Source organism: Anser anser, assembly GCF_964211835.1.
Source record: "Anser anser genome assembly, chromosome: 3".
Lineage (NCBI taxonomy): Eukaryota > Metazoa > Chordata > Aves > Anseriformes > Anatidae > Anser > Anser anser.
Genome location: NC_139722.1, coordinates 70,184,908 through 70,204,359, shown reverse-complemented (window position 1 = coordinate 70,204,359; position 19,452 = coordinate 70,184,908). Strand labels below are relative to the sequence as shown.

General features: G+C 39.9%; 1 protein-coding gene across 2 annotated transcripts in view; it reads left to right on the top strand.

Annotated features, from left to right (window-relative positions):
- The window catches only part of TAB2 (TGF-beta activated kinase 1 (MAP3K7) binding protein 2), a 62,707-nt gene that overhangs the window by 38,465 nt on the left and 4,790 nt on the right, over nt 1-19,452 (top strand). Inside the window, exons 2-4 of one of the 2 annotated variants that reach the window (XM_083829978.1) lie at nt 5,138-5,327; nt 9,895-11,407; nt 19,112-19,272. In XM_083829978.1, the coding sequence (XP_083686104.1) occupies nt 5,226-5,327; nt 9,895-11,407; nt 19,112-19,272 (1,776 nt within the window). In that variant the 5' untranslated portion in view covers nt 5,138-5,225. Of the gene's footprint in view, nt 1-5,137; nt 5,328-8,918; nt 9,715-9,894; nt 11,408-19,111; nt 19,273-19,452 lie in introns of those variants that run through there. The other variant, XM_083829979.1, reaches the window with a different exon arrangement.

Sequence of the window (19,452 nt, the reverse complement as noted above, 5' to 3'; positions counted from 1 at the left end):
TTTAAAGGTTCTAGATAAACAAAAAAAAGTTTTTCATGAAAGCAGTTGATGCATGACTTTTTTTCCATGCAGTTTTTGTGGTAAGAGCTGGGAAAGTGTGTATTAATCTTTTTGAAGACAGCAGAAAATGCTGTTTTGCCAATCTGATTCATCAGGCAAAAGATGGAAATTATATAAATAGTAGATACAATTTTTTTTTTAGTACTTCACAAAGGGAATGAGAAGTATAGAAGTTACAGATAATGATGCAGTGTATTGTGGTATGGGTTAGTTTTACGTAGGTTAGAGAAATTGAGGGGGGAAATTAAGAGGTTTTAGGAGGATGCATGTGAGGGTTTCTTTAACTGTTTCTTCTGCAATTTAATGGATTACTCCATCAAGGAGCGATGGAAAAAATGGCACTTGGTATTGAACAAGTTAAATCAATTTCCTTCTTTTGAACAAAATTCTGCATTGTTCTGGGCTTGCTGTGATTTTGCCAGCTTTGGCTTTTAATTAGAGAAGCACTGCAATGCAGTTATAGCTGATTACAATGGAATATTTCAGTTGCTTTTCATTTCTCTCTGCAGATCAGTATTTTTCTTAGCAGTTCCTTAAAGAAAGTGTATCAATAGTATTGCTTTCGTCACCACTCAGAGCTGTTTACCACTCCAAACCATTCGAGAAATAATATGAATGTCTCAGTGAGGCATTGATTCAGTCTATTATAAGCTGTGCGTACCAGGCTTTTCCCCAGCCACATGAAGGGGAAGAAGAGAAAGGAAACTCCGATACTTGGGCTTGTGTAGAAAGACTGTTTCCTGACTTCATTTTAACCATTGCAATTCTTAGCCGCCTTTTTTAACAGTGCTTATGTAAATGTTGTGTTTAATATGTAGATTTGTTCCATAACATTAGACAGCAAAACTCTTCTGTTTAAAGAATAAAAAAAACTAGTTTGGGTTTCAGATTATATACTTGCTGTTGTCCCTCTCTGCCCAGGATGAATTCTCTTAATTGTGTAAGCCAAGATTTGCTGCCTCAGTTCACTTGTGAACACAGTTGCTTTTCAAATGTATAGTTGGATTTCAGAATATTTTGATCTTCTGCTTGTCCAGTGTTACAGCTTCTGAGGCCTCGTAGGTACGTCAAAATCTCAGTCTGAGGTATGTGCACTGCTTGTTTGGTATATCCATGCTACCTTTAAGTTGTTGGTCTTAAGGACTGGTGGCAGCTGCCATAGGGTGCCTTGTGTAGTAGCAGTCTCCTTAAGTGTTTGTTTCTGCCTCTCTGAGGTGGCACTCGGGTTACACAGAGTAAATTTTTGCAGGGTTAGTGCAGGTGTGTCTGTCCTAGATGAGCTAGTTGTTCAGTGGCTGGTAGTGTTGAAAGTGTGCTTCTGCTTCTAGTTGACTTGTGTAGGACCAAGAACTCCAGAACCTTGCACACTCTTTTCCCACATCTTCATATTGTCTGTTTCCACATAGGTTTTTTAATTGCACAGGTCTGATTGGAACCAGATCTCGAAGAGTTGTGCTGCTCTGTCTCCATTAATGAAGTGCATGAAGAAAAGGGAAGCTGACCTTGCATAGTCACATAAACAGAAAGTGTGTTCTGGGGAGGAATTGCATAATCTAAGTTTCCAGTTCTCACAGTCTTGGTTGATACTTATCGTGTGTTAAGGCCTTTTGAAGTTGTATTGCTTTCAGTAGTAGAATATTGCATTGTTACGTACGCTAAAAACTGTGGGTAGGATTGTGGTCTGTTTTCTCAAAGCATCTCTGAGTATTCCAACAAAAATTCCTGTCCTTTCCCGTACTTTTAATTAAATATGTATTGTGATTGTATCATAGAGGATGGGATTTATTGGACTGAAATAATGAGCAGATGTTTCCTGGAATATTCTTAGGACCTTCAGCCTTAGCTATTTTATTAGCTAATGAGTTTTTTTTCCAAGCGTAGTGCATGTAGACAGTCCTCAGAGTAACATATATTTTGATGGGTTTTTTTCTTCCCCAGAGCTATTCTTGAATTGTTGGCAGAAAGTTGAAGGGTAACGCGTTGCTGTTTCACCATGGTCCGCTATTATTGGAAGTGTTCTGGCGCGGGCCAATTACCAGTTGACTGGTAACTTTACCAGCTCAGACCAGAGAAGGCAGAAGAGTTGGAGAGGTCTTATAACGGAGTGATTCAGGCCTTCCGTCCTGGAAGGGCTTTATGCCTGTCTTGTGATCCCTGCTGGAAATCATGTGCTTCCTGCTTCATCATCAGTTCTTTGCACTTTGTCTCTATCTTTCCAGTCTTAGAAAAGCCGTGGCATTGCAATACATGACGCTTAATGCGGTGTTAGTGTTAATGCACTAGAAAATGAGAAAACGAGGATGAATGCTCCCCAGTTAACTCGCTAGTAGTCCACTTTTAGAGCCTAGAGGTACAGGAAAACAAGCCTGTAGGCATATTACAGAGGGAGTGTGGCAGTGGGATTGCTGGGAAGAGCTTGGGCTGATGGGTTCAGGGACAGCCTGCGGGGGCAGCTTCTGCAGCCAGCAGTTGCGCACCTTAGCACATCAGTTAGAGCTTACTTGGACAGGTAGGAGAAATCCTTGGCAGAGATGGAGAGGGGGAAGGGATATGAAGAGAGAAGCTCCACTGGGGGTGCAAATGTTGAGGGGGTGAGGAGTGTCTGTTATGTTTGGGGCTCCAGTCGCATGCACCAGTTTTTTCCAATAGCTACTAGTCTTCGTAACTGGAAATGCTGTTTGTTTTTTTTCACTGGGCTCAGCAAGGAGCCCTGCTGAGTCACTGGACTCATTGGTTGCTTTTGTAGAGGAAGATAGTTTCAGTGAATATATGGGGTAGACTGGTGTGGATTTTATGGTATTTTAAATCTCAAAGGAATTAAATTGTCTCAAAAGATAGACATTGAGTGAGCGCATTGCAGCAAGAGAAGGTCCTTGTTACATTTAGAGTTCATAAGCACTGACTAAAAGTAAAGGAAAATAAAAAAATAAATAAAAATACACCCATCTTAAGCATAGAAGAAACCTGTGCTGTGTTGAATGTTAGCCTAATAATTTCTAGTGAAGAAAGAGCAAAGTGAAAGCCAAATGAGGACAAAATATGAGAGGAAATAATTGGTCTAAAGTAGTATCAGGGGAAATGGTTAGAGATAAGAATCTGTACCCGTATTCTTAAAGAGACACTGTACAAAAGGGCATGCATCCAGACAGCGTTTATGGCACAAAAATAAGGTACTCAAGGGAGCAAAATAAGTTAATAATCTGTCACATAACCAGCTTTTATTTTTTATCCATTGTTTTTACAAAAAAAATTAGTTCATCCCCTATTCTTTACCGACCTTCAAAAAAAAAAAAAGGCATAAAATCAACACCAAAATTAAATCTGTTTTTTTGGTGTGGGCTTTGCTTTGTGAGAACTCTTCTCTTTTGATTTGAGCACATCTTAAATTACTTCTTTAGCCATGTGTGAGATATTTAACAGAAAGAAGAGTCTCTTAAGGAAGAGGCAGCAATTCAAATGTTTCCAAACCAATTTAATTCTTAGAGTACTTTTCCTGGACTAAAGATGTTGCTTGTAGCAGTGTACATGTTGCAGAGGGAAAGAGCTGGTGTAGTGCTCGGTGAAGGCTGTGTGTGTAAGTGACAGTGGTGGAGTAGGGGTGCCTGTTGGGCGTGAGGCAAGATACAGGAGGAGAAAAAGAGAAAGAAAAGCAGGCAGAAAAGGGAAGGAAAAAGTGAATATGTTGACAGAAATGTTCGAAGATTTGTGAACTTAAGAGGTAAATGAATGTTTGTTGTGGCTTAACCCAGCAGGCAGCTCAGCACCACACAGCTGTTTGCTCACTCCCCCTGCAGTGGGATGGGGGAAAGAATTAAAGAATTGGGGGGGTTGGGGAATAGAACTTGTGGGTTAAGGACAGTTTAAGACAAAAAAGGAAGGGATAATAACACACAAAGCAAACGATGCACAATGCCACTGCTCAGCACCCAGTGACCGATGCCCAACCAGACCCCGAGCAGTGGCTGCACACACCCTCAGGCAGCTCCCCCAGTTTTATTGCTCAGCATGGTGCCCCATGGCATGGGACATCCCTCTGGCCAGTTTGGGCCAGCTGTCCTGGCCGTGTCCCCCCCCCAGCTCCTGGTGCACCCCCAGGCTCCTCACTGGCTGGGCAGTGCCAGGAGCAGAAGAGTCCTGGGCTCTGCATGCAGAGTCCTTCTCTGCAACAGCTGAAACATCCCTGTGTTGTCAGCATTATTCTCATCTGAAACCCAAAACACTGCACTGTGCCAGCTACTAGTAAGAAAATTAACTCTATCCCAGCCAAAACCAAGACAATGTTGGAGTTGACTACTTCGTATAAACTAATATTACAAATAAATATGACCATAAAAAAACAAACAGCATTTCTTTGCTTAATGCACAAGTGCGTTCTTCCAAACTTCATGGCTAGAGACTGATCTTGGTAATAACATGTGGATACCATAAGCTCAGGACAGATACCTTGTATAAATGTGTTGGTTGGCTGATTGTGATACAATCTTCATAATTTCTTTTAAAAAAGAAACAATTAATTGAAGAAACATAAATTGTTACAGGGTTATTTTCTTGTAGTCCTAATCTCACAGGTATGTTGGGTAAAAAAGAGTAGGATATTGCTAATAAATTTTGAAATTTACAAAACACTGAGCTTCTAGCCACAATTTTCTGGTAATAAACAGTAATGGTGAAGATAAAAGTAACTCTAAGTACACTCAAGCTGAATTAAGACTTTCTCCCCTTTTTTGGTGTGAACTTCTTTGCTTCTGTTCATGTTTTAAATAAGTAAATGCTGATCTTAAAACCATGAATTTTAATACTTTGATTAATCAAGTGTCTCTTATTCCTAATACATTTTATAAGTTCAACATTTAAAAAAAAAAAGGAAGCTGATCAAGAGATGTACCTATAAATGAGCAATTTGTGAGGTTTTGAGTGTCTGAAGGGCAATTTGTTAGTCAGAGATGTGGTGTGGGAGAACACTGACATACAGACTTATATTTAATAATCGCAGAGGAATTTTTGTTTATTTTTTTTGGTGTTTTTTATATCAGAAGTGCATGTTTTCAGTGCCCTAATTTTTTCTTCCCTCTTTCAGAAAATGCTGGGACAGAAGAGATGAGTACTCCCTTTACTAAGGCCTAAAACTGCCTGTTGAAAAACAATCCTGACCAGGCAATATACGAATGGCCCAAGGAAGCCAGCAAATTGATATTCAGGTTTTACATGACCTGCGACAGAAGTTTCCTGAGGTACCTGAAGGTGTTGTATCCAGATGCATGTTACAGGTCAGTGTTCTGTTAAAGACCGTATGAGTAAGTGGTAATACTTACTTTAAATATTAACTAATCATGTGTGGGTGTCTGCACTGAAAGCAGTTTTTTTCGTTCTGTTTTCCTCTTTGAATGAGACAAATATACACAGCCAATTTGTTTATTTTGCCTAGTGAGCTAAATGTTAAATTGGCCTCTCTTCTTCCGTGTCTAGTCAGGGGTGGCCCAAGGTAAACCAAAGCAGCGTGTGCATGGACACTACCACTTTTCCAATCAGTATGCTCCTGCCTTTCGGCCATCTCAAGAGCTAAAGCCGATTGTGGCAAAAAGAGAGATGCAAAGCCAACTTAAGTCCAGCAGGGGTAATTTAAGGCAGTGCTGCACAAATGCAACATTGCATATGCCCGTATTTTATATCACTTCTGCTGTATAACATCACGTTAGTTACTTTGGCAGATGACTTAATAAGCCTGACCAAAGCCTGAGGAAGCAGGACACAGGGACACCTGAATGCCCAGAGCTAACAAATGCTGATAGGCTTAACTGTTTTGCTTAAATGTGTTTGCTTTGCATTTCTGGTTATCCCAAAGTACCCATGCTGATTGGATTTTGTCATTATCTGAAGTATTCAGCCTTTGAGTACTCTGGATAATAGAGGATTGTGTGCATACTCATGATCAGCAGTATACACAACTTGACTGGGAGAAAGATGGCCATGAGTTCCCAGAAGCTGGTTGTCTCTGGACTATGGCTATGACATCTGTGGCTATGATACGATTATGATACAAAGAATGCTGATTGTCTTACTTTTATATGTATTTTAACATGTAAAATACATATATGTATATACTTCATATATAAGTATATATAGTCACCCATACATGCATACAAACGCAGTGCTGTGCCTGTTTGTACTGTTGGGAGTAGAAGTGTGACTGTGTCAATCGAATGCTTGTATTTTCATTACCTCATCATAACTCTGTTTGAAATAGAGTAAGAATTTGTGAAAACTGCAGTTCTTGAGAAAATTGTTTTCGAATCACAGGAGGGTTTGTGAGGTTTCAGGCTTGCCCTAACCTTTTCTCTTTCGTTATTTAGCTGAAGGGGAAATTGAACCAGACTATAGATAGCCTGTATTCATTCTCAGGATAGTACCTCACCACTTTCATATTAGCTCTCTGTAGGACTCATCTAATTTGTATAATTTTTTTTATTCAAACAAGAGAATTGCTTGTTGAGCAAGGTCAATGGAGTAGACAGTGAATGCAACAATATTCACCTTTTGGGTGTAATTCTTGATTCTTCAAAAGCTAGCGTATGTCTCTTCGGAGACTCAGTCTTCGTAACACTGAAGAGTGATTTTTTTAATGTAAAAAGGAGCCTTAAAAATCATATAAGGTGATATGTGCAATACTATTACACTAATTCAGTACACTGGAAAGTTAACTTTTTTTGTTGATAGTTGTTTATGCAAGAGCTGAGAGTTTCTAAGACTCACCAACAATTCTGTCAGGTTGGTGTTTCTTTGAAATTCATGAGTTCTGATTCCTTTGAAACATCTTCTAGTTATGCTACTCTAAGATAGCCCTCTTTAAAAAACAAAATAACCTTTTCAATCTGAGAAACTTTGTACTTGAGGTGGTGGTAAAGATTGGAAAGCAGAGTTTGAGGGTACTTTTACATGTATTTGCAGTACTTCTGGGACAGTGTCTGTATCCCATGTTCTGCCTTCTAGTAGCTGAGCATGGTGAAAGGAATTTCTGATAAATGTGGTAACAGAAATATAACCAATAATGTACTTACTATACTACATAAGAAATGGTGCGATTTGCCTTGCCGCCCCCCCCCCCCCCCCCAGTACCTGATGTGTCAGAGAGAGGCTATTTTTAAACCAGGAAGTATAATATTCCCCATGAGAGAACCCAAAAGAAGTTAAGCAGTTATGCAGTTAAAAGTGACGAGGTTTTCATTACAACAAAAGTTTATTCAGAAGACTACAAATCGTGCAGGAATACTATACAGATACCTCAATGCTGTTCTTTGCCCACTGTTAAAGTAGCCAAGCAATATCTAGTATCGTGAAACCAGGGGACCAACCAAAATCTAATAGGTGAAATGTAAACCTGTGTCATCTAGGGAGTTGACAATCTTACTGCTTTCTTGGGCTGACTGCATTGAGTGTTCCTGGAAAGTTCTGTATCCTTCCATTCTTCCCAGCAAGCTTCCTGCATTCAGCTGTTCCCTTCTCCTCACTTAAAGGAGTTGCTGCGACTTCCCCTCTCTGTGGACATTGTCCCCTTTTGTTCTTTTTTTTTGTCCGGGGCATTTTATAACCACCTGCTCCTCAAGTCTACATCCTCTCCTTGCTTCCTCATTTCCCTCCAACATTCTTATTCTTTCTTTTTTTTTCTTTCTCTTTCAGGGTGCCAACATTTTAAACTCAGTTGGGACATGGGCAGAGCTAAGATGAGGGGTATTGTTTTGCTGGAATATGCTCAATTCTGCCATCAACCGGTTCTCTGATCTATAAAGAGCTAGAAGCGGTTGAAACTCTGCCTCTGCCAGCCAGAAGATGACAGGGGCTCCATGTGCCCCCGTTTCCCCCTTGAGTTCTCCAATTTGCTCATTGACGTCACTGAAATTTTGGAATTGATTGGATGCAGTCTTAAAAAAAGAAAAAAAAATTGTCCAAAGAAATGCATTCAAGTTGAATGTAAGGGCCTTGCAAGCCTGGCCTGTTCCTTTTTGGTTTGGTATTTTTGGCCTTTCTGTTAATAATTTTAATTCACTTAAGTTCATGCAAAATCTGCCTTTAAGATTTCTAGCTTGTTTTTCTGTGGCATCCTATCTTTGTCCCTTTTCTAGCTCCCTTTTGTTCTCTGCAATGAGTACAAGGCTATTGTTGTTATATTTTCTTACCCACTGTTGTGTTAGTGTGATTCCTTTCTTCACTACTAACTTCATTTCATTACTTTGTCCTTACTCCAAGCTAGAGCCATTATACATAAAATCATTTGGCCCATTTTAATCGCTCTCAAGACTTTTCTGCAACAATTCTTTTATTTGACTGGCTAGTTAGACAGCCTTTAGGGAATCATGTTTTTTTCTTTTTTTTAAAGGTGTCTTTTTGATGTTTGGTTTTGGTGTTTTTCTTTAAGAATTCAGAACTGCATCTGGCCTGTATCAACACATAGTTTTGGTTTTGTGGGTGGAGTTTAGGCTTGTCCTCCCACTTCTGTTATGTCCTTCCTTTTTTTCTTTTTTTTCAGATAGAGACAGTCTTGCTGTGTCTGCGCATCTCTCTAAGCTCTTATCTTGCTTAAAGATGAGAGCTACTGTGTGCTAGTTTAACAGAGATAACTGTTTTTGCAAAGCATGTAGTGTGAATCACTTTCTTGCTTGTGTATTCTTTAACTAATTGATAATGTTACTACTTGGCATGTGCATTTTTTGCCTTGATCGTTTGTATTCTTTCTGGTAACTGGTGTTCTGTGTGTTTGGATAAATTTGACACCTATTTAATTTTAATAATATCTGGGCCTTAACAGGTGCTCTTCTGGCTTAAAGTATTAACCTTTATTTCTTCAGGTGGGGGGCAAGGGGAGGGCACAGGGGGTGGTGTAAGAAAATGTAATATGGACAGAGCACAGTGTTCTGAAGTTATGCCACCAGTGCATGTTCACTCTTCTAAAAGCCCTTATGTGGGGAAACTATTGTGGAGATATGAGTACAATGTTATTGAATTTGTGGAAATACAGAAGCAGGATTAACTCTTAATTTGCTCCTGAACTGTTCTTTAAAAGCAAAATAACCAGGTTGTGGTTTTTGTTCCAAGTCATCTTATTACCAGTTTTATAAAGAAACTTTATACAAATACAAGTACTTAAAATTTTTGTAAACAGTGGTTTAAAATATAAATGTCCCCTGGGTTTTCATTAATAGTTTCATCTTGCAAAAGGGTAATCATGTGCTGTATGTGCATAAATTGAATTTTTTACGTTGCTTCTGAAATCATGTACTCCTGTACAACTTCTTTGGTCTGCATGTTTCTTCTCTGCACAAGATTCGCTTTTCATTTTCAGCAGGAGGTAGTGCATAACCGGTACTGAAGTTTTTGCAAGAATGTTTAAAATAAATGTGTGCTTTTATTTTGGTTTCAAGTTATTCACTAGAAATATGCAGGTAACGTGAATTGCCTTCTGTCACTTTCTTCTCAAGCCGGAGACTTCTCATTGCTGCAGATTGTTCTGAAATTGGGAAGGAATAGCAAAAGTATTCATCCAAGGTGTATTATACTGTATCATGTTAGCTTGTCAAGACCCAAGATGTCAGTGTCATTGCTTCAGCAGCAATGCAGACCTCTGCCCTTGATGCCAGTGATGGAGTTGCTGTTCTCAAACTAGTAAGCTTCACATGCAGACCCCTTGTGCATGTGTAGTAGCTATGCTGGCCAACTACCTAAAGCTTTCCATATGCTGCTACATTGTTAACTTTTCAGTGATGATTTCATGCATATATAAATATATATCCAACTATGATGGTATTTTATCAGTAATGTCAAACTTTCATCTGTCTTTTATAGAATAACAATAATTTGGATGCCTGTTGTGCAGTTCTGTCTCAGGAGAGCACAAAGTATCTCTACGGTGAAGGAGACCTAGGTTTTTCGGATGATTCTGGGATTCCTGGACTACGAAATCACATGACTTCTCTTAATTTGGATTTGCAGTCACAGAATGTGTATCACCATGTAAGAGACGGAAGTAGAATGAATGGAAGTAGGACTCTAGCTCACAGCGTTAGCGATGGACACCTTCAAACCAGTCAGCCCAGCAATGAACTGTTTCAGCAGGAACCACAGACAGCACCTGCGCAGGTTCCACAAGGATTTAATGTCTTTGGAATGGCTAATACAGTTAGTGCTTCTAATCCAGGGCAACACCTTGGATTTCACCTAGGCAGCAAAGGAGTATCTAACTTGTCTCAACAAACACCCAGATTCAACCCCATTATGGTAACTTTAGCCCCAAACATTCAGCCTGGCCGCAATACCCCTACGTCTTTGCACATACATGGTGTACCTCCTCCCGTACTTAACAGTCCACAGGGAAATTCTATCTATATTAGGCCTTATATCACAGCTCCTAGTGGTACAACTCGACAGACGCAGCAGCAGCCAGGCTGGGCATCTCAGTTTAATCCTATGCACCCTCAGCAAGTCTACCAGCCTTCGCAGCCAAGTCCTTGGACTACTCTTCCTACATCCAGTTCTACGCCACATACCTCATCGCAACACTCAACGCAGCCAAACCAGCAAGGCCACCAGACTTCTCATGTCTATATGCCTATCAGTTCTCCTACTACTCCACAAGCACCTATGATTCATTCATCTGGTAGCTCACAATCTTCTGCTCATAGCCAATACAACATTCAGAATATATCCACAGGACCTCGCAAAAACCAAATTGAAATCAAACTTGAACCACCACAAAGAAATAGTTCCTCTAAGTTGCGCTCAACTGGCCCTCGCACCTCCACTACTCCCTCTTCCCTCAACAGCCAGACATTAAGTAGAAGTCAGCCCACTGTTTACATATCGGCCAGTCCTCCAAGTACTGATGAAGTGATCACACGTGGTCAGCCTAAGGTCTACATTTCAGCAAATGCCACAGCAGGAGATGATCAAGTTGTACGGAACCAGCCCACGCTTTTCATATCGACAAATCCTGGAGTATCTGCCACTTCTAGGAATATGTCTGGTCAAGTAAGCATGGGTCCTGCATTTATTCATCACCATCCACCCAAGAGTCGAGCAGTGGGCAACAGCACCACTGCAACTTCTCCTCGAGTGGTGGTTACGCAGCCTAACACAAAATATACTTTTAAAATTACAGTTTCTCCAAATAAGCCCCCTGCAGTTTCCCCAGGGGTAGTCTCCCCAACCTTTGAACCTACAAACCTTCTAAACCTTCCCGATCACTATGTTGAACCAGAGGGTATCCAGCATCTTACTGACCCTGTTTTAGCACATGTGGATAGGATCAGTGATGCACGGAAATTGAGTATGGGATCTGATGATGCTGCCTACACGCAAGGTAATATTCTTAATATAAATAGTAGAGATTTCAACCAGATTGTCAATTCAGTATGTAGATTACAGAACGTGAAGCAATTGATAACCTTTGTGATGTTAATGCTACCTTCAATTTTAGCGTTCTTGAGCGTTTCCTAAATAAAAGGTCTATAAGAGAGTCGTAGATTTCTTTTTACGGCAAAGACATGCAACTGAATATTTGGAGATAATTCTTCTGTTTGTCTTAAGTAGATATGTTATCTGTTTAATGAAGTGGAGTCATAGTGTCTTTGTTTCTTTGTTGTTCTGAAGGAAATGTCTAAGCTTGTTCAATTTGTCCTGATGATTTAAAGTTATGAGTCTACTGGCAGATTTTTGGATCAGTTGAGATACTGTTTCCATTGGATAAAAGTTACAATTTGGTTTTGCAAATGTTACTTAAGAAAAGCAGACTTCAGAAGCAGTTAGTGGGACCTAATGCCTCTGTTTCCTAATGTGTGCCCAGCAATAAAATGCGTAAAGCCTTGATACTTCTGTTACGTTGTAAACTGAGATGGAGCACCGCACCAAAGAAAGCTATTGGAAAGGATCAGTGGTGTAAAAGGAGGGTAAAACGTAATGTGATACAGCAACCCAATCTGTTAATCTTTTTCTTCTGTTTTAATATTTTTTATGTGCTTTTGTTACTATCTTGGTGGTTTATTAAGCTACTGTGGGCCTTTTGGATGAAGACGTTGAATGAGTCTTAAGATATCTCTGCAGTATTCGGAATGGATTGTCAAAATCATTTCTCAACTTATTGGTTCTTTTTGGACTCAGCAAATAATTTGGCATTAAAAAACTGTTTTGTTCCATGACTACTCTAAATATGCTTCAGATTAGACATTGTGTAAGTACAGTGATCAGGACAGTAAGGCTGGTGCACATCTGCAGTACTGTAGTAATTAAGTGAATTGAAAGTGATTTTAGCTTATGCACTACTTCTGGAGGCAATTATATTGTTGGTGAGAGAACAGCCCATCCTAACTCAAGTATCTAAAGGTTAGGTGTCGAAACTAAATGAAACTAAATCATCCTAGGCAGTGTTTTACAATGTGTGAAGAACTAAAGAACTTAGGAATGGGGTTCATATGTGGAACAGTGAAACAAATGCCCTCTAGAAGTGGTATTCCCCTTTCCTTACTCTTTCCTGCCTACTTTAGTTCTAGGTAACTTAAGGTACTCGGAAATGAAGCAAGAGGAATCTCATCCCTATTACTGTAAACACTCTTACCTCACAGGCACTCTGCATTTGAGGTGTTTGTTGGGGAAGGGTGTCCTCTCTCCTGTTCCCCTTTTCTGACTGGGGGACTGACTTCTGCCAGGTCCGGCTCTTCATCTCTTGTTCCCCCAATAGTGATGGCTGCTCTAGACAGACTTGCTGTTGTCTCTACAAGCAGTGGGTATCAGCATCTGCGTTACCAAGCTGAGGCAAGTTCACGAAGCCCAATTCTGCCGTGCAGCCTTGCGTTCAGAAGTTTTGACTGGCTCATATGGGGCCCAGTTGTTCCTGAAGCCAAGGCACAGACACAGTTTTTAGTAGTGTAGATGCATGTTGTGGACTGGTGTAGCTTTTGTTTCAGTGCTGACATTGGAGAAATACCTTCCTTTTGTGTCCTTCACTAGTTTGCCTAAAGCATGCTCATGTTTCCCAAGTTCAGAAGTGCTTGGGACTTCTGGCGTATGTAGCTCCATTTCTGCTGTAATAAGCGCAGTATTTTTTCTTTTTGTTACGATTTAATCTTTCGAAAGCTGAGATGTTTATGACTGACTTTACTGGTATGACTGTATTATCTGGAAGTCCTAATTACTACTTCTAGAAATGGATCTTTTTCTTAGAGGTGGTTGGCTTTGTTTTTGTGTTTTCTGTACATACTAGTGATTTAAGTTACTTGGTGCTTTCCATTGTGAGGCCATGTTCTAAGCTATATATAGTTTCGCAAGGCTGTGCAGAATCCATCCATACCAGGTGCTTGTCTCACTTTAATTTTAGCCAAAACAGATGAGTAGTTTCTCTGGCTCTGATTAGAGAAAAATGTATTTTCATCAGCTTTTCCATTTCAGCCCAGAAAGCTCCGTATCTTGGCAGGGAGAACTAAAACTGGCTTGGGGTAGAAGGAATGTGGAAAGCAGAGTTGATTTGGTGTCAAATCAAGGAGATCTCTTTCACTTTGTTCCAGTGAAACAGATTCATAAGCATGGTCCAGCCCGGGAGAATAGAAGGTGTTGGATCTTCTTACAGACAAGCGCTGCCTGTAAGTGTAGTTGCTTTGGTGAAAAGCAGAGGGAACTGATGGCAGGAGTTATCTTCTCTTTATTCCGTCATCTTAGTTTCTTTTCAGACAGAAGTACGGCCCTGACTAGAATACCTAAACATGAGGATTGGAGCTTGTTATCAAAAGGGCAGGATGAAACAGTCATCCCGAAGAGGGCAGAATAGTGTGGGATAAGGATTTCAGGTGGGCAGTAACAGGACAAAAAGACCTCAAGTCTCACCAGCTAAGAGCAGAATGGCCTCTGGCCACTAGAGAGTACTGGGCTCACTCAGAGCCTGGAGCAGGTCATGAATGCCGTTCCTCTGCCGGCAGATAGACGTGGAGCTCTCTGGTAAAGCATAGGGCTTGTCTGCCTGGGAGCTCGTCCGTAACCACCAGTTAACTTGCTCTGATGTCCCAGAGGAAAGTCAGTGTAGTTTTCCGTGATGGAGTTTATCTTCCCAGATTCCTCTTTGGGGAGGATTTTAAAATGGCAAACACAAAAGATGTAGTTCTGTATTTATACAAGTTACAAAATTGTGAGTCTAGAGATAAATGAAGACATTGCAGAACCGAAGTTGTCCAAGGGATTTTAATTTCAAGTCTAATAGAGTGTAGGCACTCCAGCCTTTTCTTTTCTTGATTACATTCTGGTTTTCTGCCATGGTTTCCTCTGCTCTTCTCTCCCTTACATCTCAGTGGGTAGCAGAAGGCTGTCACAGATTTTTGTTTAGCTTAGTGCCAGAAATGGAAGCTGTATGATGTGAAAACAAGTAGGGTAATTCTCAGATACTACTGATGTAGTTAAGACATGCATGTTACCCCGGAATACTAGGTTATCTCTCTGCAGTTGACTTTGATGCCAAGGAAGTGACTGCCGGCAGACTTTCCAGAAGCAGTTGCTAATTGTATGTTCCTTGTTTTCTGGAATTCCAGTCTGAGATCCTGGGGACTTGCTCATGGAAATGTTGACAGCACCCCTCCACTAGTGAGGTCAATAAGAATTAATAATGTTAGAAAAATCATACTGGAAGCATGCTGAAAAGGACAGCCAGAAGAGGATAAACTTTTATGCTGATCTATTTAGTATCAGTGTCATGTATATACAAGAGTATCAATTCCTATTACTTACGAGATTTCAGTGTGTAATGCAACTTTACTAATATACTTAACAGATTTCAGTATGTTATATAAGTGCCTTACAGATGACAAACAGCGATACTCATATAGAAACTGAGAATTCAGTGCTCGGAAATGTTTATGCATGCAGTCATATGTTTAATAGTGAGGCTAACCAATTATTTAGTAATTGCTCATTCTTTGCAGAGCTTTCAGACTCTGTAACGGGCAAGCAACTGTGCTATCAAGAAAAGAAATTATGTAATAATTTGTAGCATTATGTTGTCATACAGTAAAGCTTAAGTCCCTTAGTTCAATACTGTTTGGCTTTTGACTGTCTGACCCTTCCATATTTTTTTCTTTAACTTCAGGAGGGGTTGGTATACATAGTTACAGACTTAATCACCTGTACCAGATATATAGGTATTTATGTGGATGTACGTTTACTTAGCAACTCTTGCCACCGTGTTTTTAATGTAAATATATTAATTGCAAAACTAGTTTAGTAACTCAACATTTTGCATAATTCTCACTTCTTGCTTCTTGGAGCTTTTTAAAGTTTTCAAAAAGGAAAAAAGGCTGAGGAAATTTCTTAAAATACTAACCAATCCTTACAGATGCTCTTAAAAAAGAGAGATTTGAGATACAGCTGTGCCCCGTGCTGTAAGAGTCCTTAAGTTCATTGCATCATGTGACATAAGAAAACATACAGCATTATATTTGGCTCTGCATATCAGGCATATGCACCGTCAGTAGAGCTCTCGTTCAAAGCATTAAAAAAAAAAAGTGGAAAGGGCGTTAGAGGAGGATAACAAAAATCAGTATGAAGTGTTGAAATTGCATGTTAAATAAGGGAATTTTGTGGAGCTTCAGGTACAGATTTTGAAAGTATGCATGAACAGAGGTCTGTCCAAGAATTTCACAAACCTATTGCCACAGAGGAGTTGCATTACTAGAATTCTCCTTTCTCCACATTGTAACAACTAAGAAATTTTGAGAATGAAAATTCATAGGTCTATAGAGTGGGGTGGAATCATTGTGTCCCTATATTAGCTTTTTTCTTAGATACACTTAAAATAACAAAAGATCATCTAAAGCATTAATTGTTTAAAGTTCACATTCACAGATGCTTTGGGAAAACAATTAGGTATACATTTTCAAACACATTACATTCAATACCTGTTAGAATGGGTCTCTGAAGGAGCAAAGGTCTTTTGTCTTCCCAGGTTGCATGCTTCCTTTAATTAAAATGGTTTGCAGCTGTTTAGTGGGAAGTGCCACTGTTTCCTTTGACATTGACGTGCGTGTTGTCAGAGAATGGAAGTGCGCTGTTCGTGCCAATCTGCTGAATGTAGAACGCAAAGCTGAAATCACTGAGGGTGCACAGTACCCCATTTCCACATAATGAAAATATGAAACACGGCCACGAAATCTGTTCGAATTGTGGTACGCTAACAGCGAGTCAAGGAGGCAGGCTTGGTAGTTCTTGTGCTGTGGTGATTACAGTACATAGATTCTTTTTAAGGATGTCTGAATATGTAAGTGCAAGCCTGAGCCTTTCTGTTTTGTACTGCAAGTTAGCCTATAGAGAATAAACTGGCATGTGCCTCTGCTGCCTGCACAGGTGGAATCCCATCCCTGCAAGTAACACAGGATCGTCAAAAAAACAACAAATACGTTTCTCCACTAGATGTAGTACCTGAATTTCCTTTAATTCAGAGATGCCCTTTGCAGTTTTGTTAATATTTTCACTAGCTCTGATCAACACTAGGGGGAGCTGATTACTTACATTGCTGTTAGTTATTAATAAGTACTGGTGGGGGGGATTTGTCACCCCATTATTTTTCTACAGCTGCCAAATGAGTATTTATGCAAAATTGCCAAATTCTGTATAAAAGCCACCACTTGAACTAATGTCTCGTCAGTTTCTTATCCAAGTTATTTTTAATAGAAGTTTAGCATAGCAATAGCAAACGATTATTTTTCTTTAATCATAATAGTAATTTTGTAATGTGTGTGTTTAAAATAAAATATTTGGGAATTTAAAATGGTAAAACAGTCACAAAGCAGCTAGGAGAAAAAAACTGAATAGTGTCTGGAAAGTGATGTGAAAATGAAAATGCCATGGGCATCCATCAGTGCTTTCTGCACCCCGTGCGATTCCATAATGACAACTGAATTTGTGAACCGCAGATGTTGGAGAATATCAAAATGAGTTGTTTGCTTGCCCTTTAGGAGCACAGCTAGGGAAAAAAAAATGGTCTTCCAAAGAGGCAGTCTTATTCAAAGCCTCACTCTTGAATCCGTGCCATGCCGTGTGTCCTGGAGATACTCTGATAGCACTCTTTCTCGCCTTCCACGTGCAGCATAATCGCTGCTAACCGACAGCCTGCATCTGTAGTTCTGGCAGGTCTGAAGAGTCCTGGGCCTGCTTGGTAGAGTGCAGCTGTGTTGCTGCGGGTCGCATCCCAATAACCTGGCCTTCGAGGAGTTGGTTCACCAGTAATACCGAGGCAATGAAAGCAGAAGGGACTTGTCTAAAAGTAGAAAATAAGTCTAGGAGGAAAAAGGCTTTGCGATCTCCCTGCAAGAGTAGGGCAGGGGCAAGGCAGTCTTTGATTTCCTTTCTGTATCATTGCAGCTACATTTCTGGCTCCTGGAGTTCATCAGCAGAACAAAGTTCTTTTCCTCAGTTGTCTCTAAAGGCTGTTTGAGAGGGGAGGCTGTATTTTGAGACCACTTACCTGCTAATTCTCAGTCTTCAACAAAAATTTGTGTCTTGGGATTTCAGTTGCAATGCTTTTGTACTATGTGAGAGCACAGCTGCACCTTCTACTGTAGCGTGGTGTGTGGCTACTGCAGATAAAGCTGCCCGTCTATATAAACACTTCTAAACTGAACAAAACCAAGTAGAAACCAGTACAGCTCTGTCATTTCAATATCTTTTGAACACATGCGGCTTAAAAGCCTGGACTGAATCTCAGTAAGGCCTTACAGTTCTCTAACACTGTACAAAAATAGTTTGGCATGGTTCCTCCTTCTGAAGAACCCCCGAGAGAGAAAGTGTGGTGTGTGGGTGAGCGAACAGGCAGGAATTGCAACGGAGGGCAGTTCTACCTGCTGAAGATGTGGAAGGTTTCATCTTTTTGATGTGCCTTTTTTTTTCCTGCTGCGACTACTCAGGGAACCTAACCAGCCAAATTAGTGCTTTGACCTTATTGGTACCTGAAAGACACTGTGGTGAACAAAACCTTATGTTCCCGCCAGTCGTGTTTAAATGCTTTGTTTCAGAGGCAAATTTCTACCTTTTTTTTAATACTTTTTTTTGTTGCTATTTCTGAATAATTTCCACAGTGCTGTAGTCTGCAAAGCTGGTCCGTATTTACACGATTTATTAATTTAATGGATGAACAGCTATGCAGAAGTTGAAATGATTGTTGAGATTATTTAATGAAATATTTCTTTCATTTGTATAGAAAGTCATTATTGATTTGAGCGGTGTTACGTGCTCATTTGGTGATATTTAACAGTATACCTGTCTTTAATGAGCTAAACTTTTGTATAAATTTAATTGCATGTTCTATTTATGTTCTTTGTAGGTTTAAAAAGATTTTGTTTAAATGCTAACATTGCTGTCTCTGAATTAGGCCTCCTTATGTTGTTTGATGTATGAATAGAAAGCAGTGATAGAAATTAGAAGCTGAGCTAATGGTTCTGCACCCCAGTTCGGGGGTACATACATGGCATGCAGTCCAGCCTCTGTGATAAATATAACTGATGTTTACCAGCAGTATTGCTTGTAGTACTTTCTGTTTTGGTTTCGCTTGATGTCTCCTGCTATGAAAAGAACACTGGGTTATGTCCTAATCCAAACAGTAATAAAAGTCAAGATCTCAGTTCTTACCTCGCATATATAGTGCTCTGCCGTGCAGTGCTCTCTTCGGAATTTCATTCATCCCGTCTCCTTTACAGTGACTGAGCAGAACACAGTGCAAGGAAATGTTTGTTGGTTTCTGGTAGCCGTTCTCGTAGATTTGCTGGGTTCTTGAAAAAGACTTTTACAGAATACAGCTAAATTTTGCATGGTCATCTATCACATGGTATGACTTTCTCATTGTATTTGCTCGTTGTCTGCAATTGATTTGTGCTGTTTCAGAAAATGTTTTATGGCAGAGACTTTCTTGTGAGGAGAATGGAAAAGCAATCTGTAGAAACGTTTGTCTATATTTTGCCAAATACTAACTTTCATCTTTAACTGATGTTGTCATATGAAGGATAATAAAGTAGATAAAACGGGACTTTATGTATTGCAGCTTTACTGGTACACCAGAAGGCCAGGATGGAGCGACTTCAACGAGAACTTGAGATTCAAAAGAAAAAGTTGGATAAACTAAAATCAGAGGTCAATGAAATGGAGAATAATCTGACACGAAGGCGGCTGAAAAGATCGAATTCTGTTTCCCAAATTCCATCAGTAAGTTGAAACGTTTGTAGGCTATAAACATAAACCACAAGCATGGTCTGTCATAATAAATTAAAGGAACAGTGGCTCGTATCTTGACAATATACTAGTGATAGGCAGTACAGCTAGAACTGAGCTGGTGAACAGTGCAGTTTAGAAACTGAACATGCATTATTTAGCCATCAGCATTTT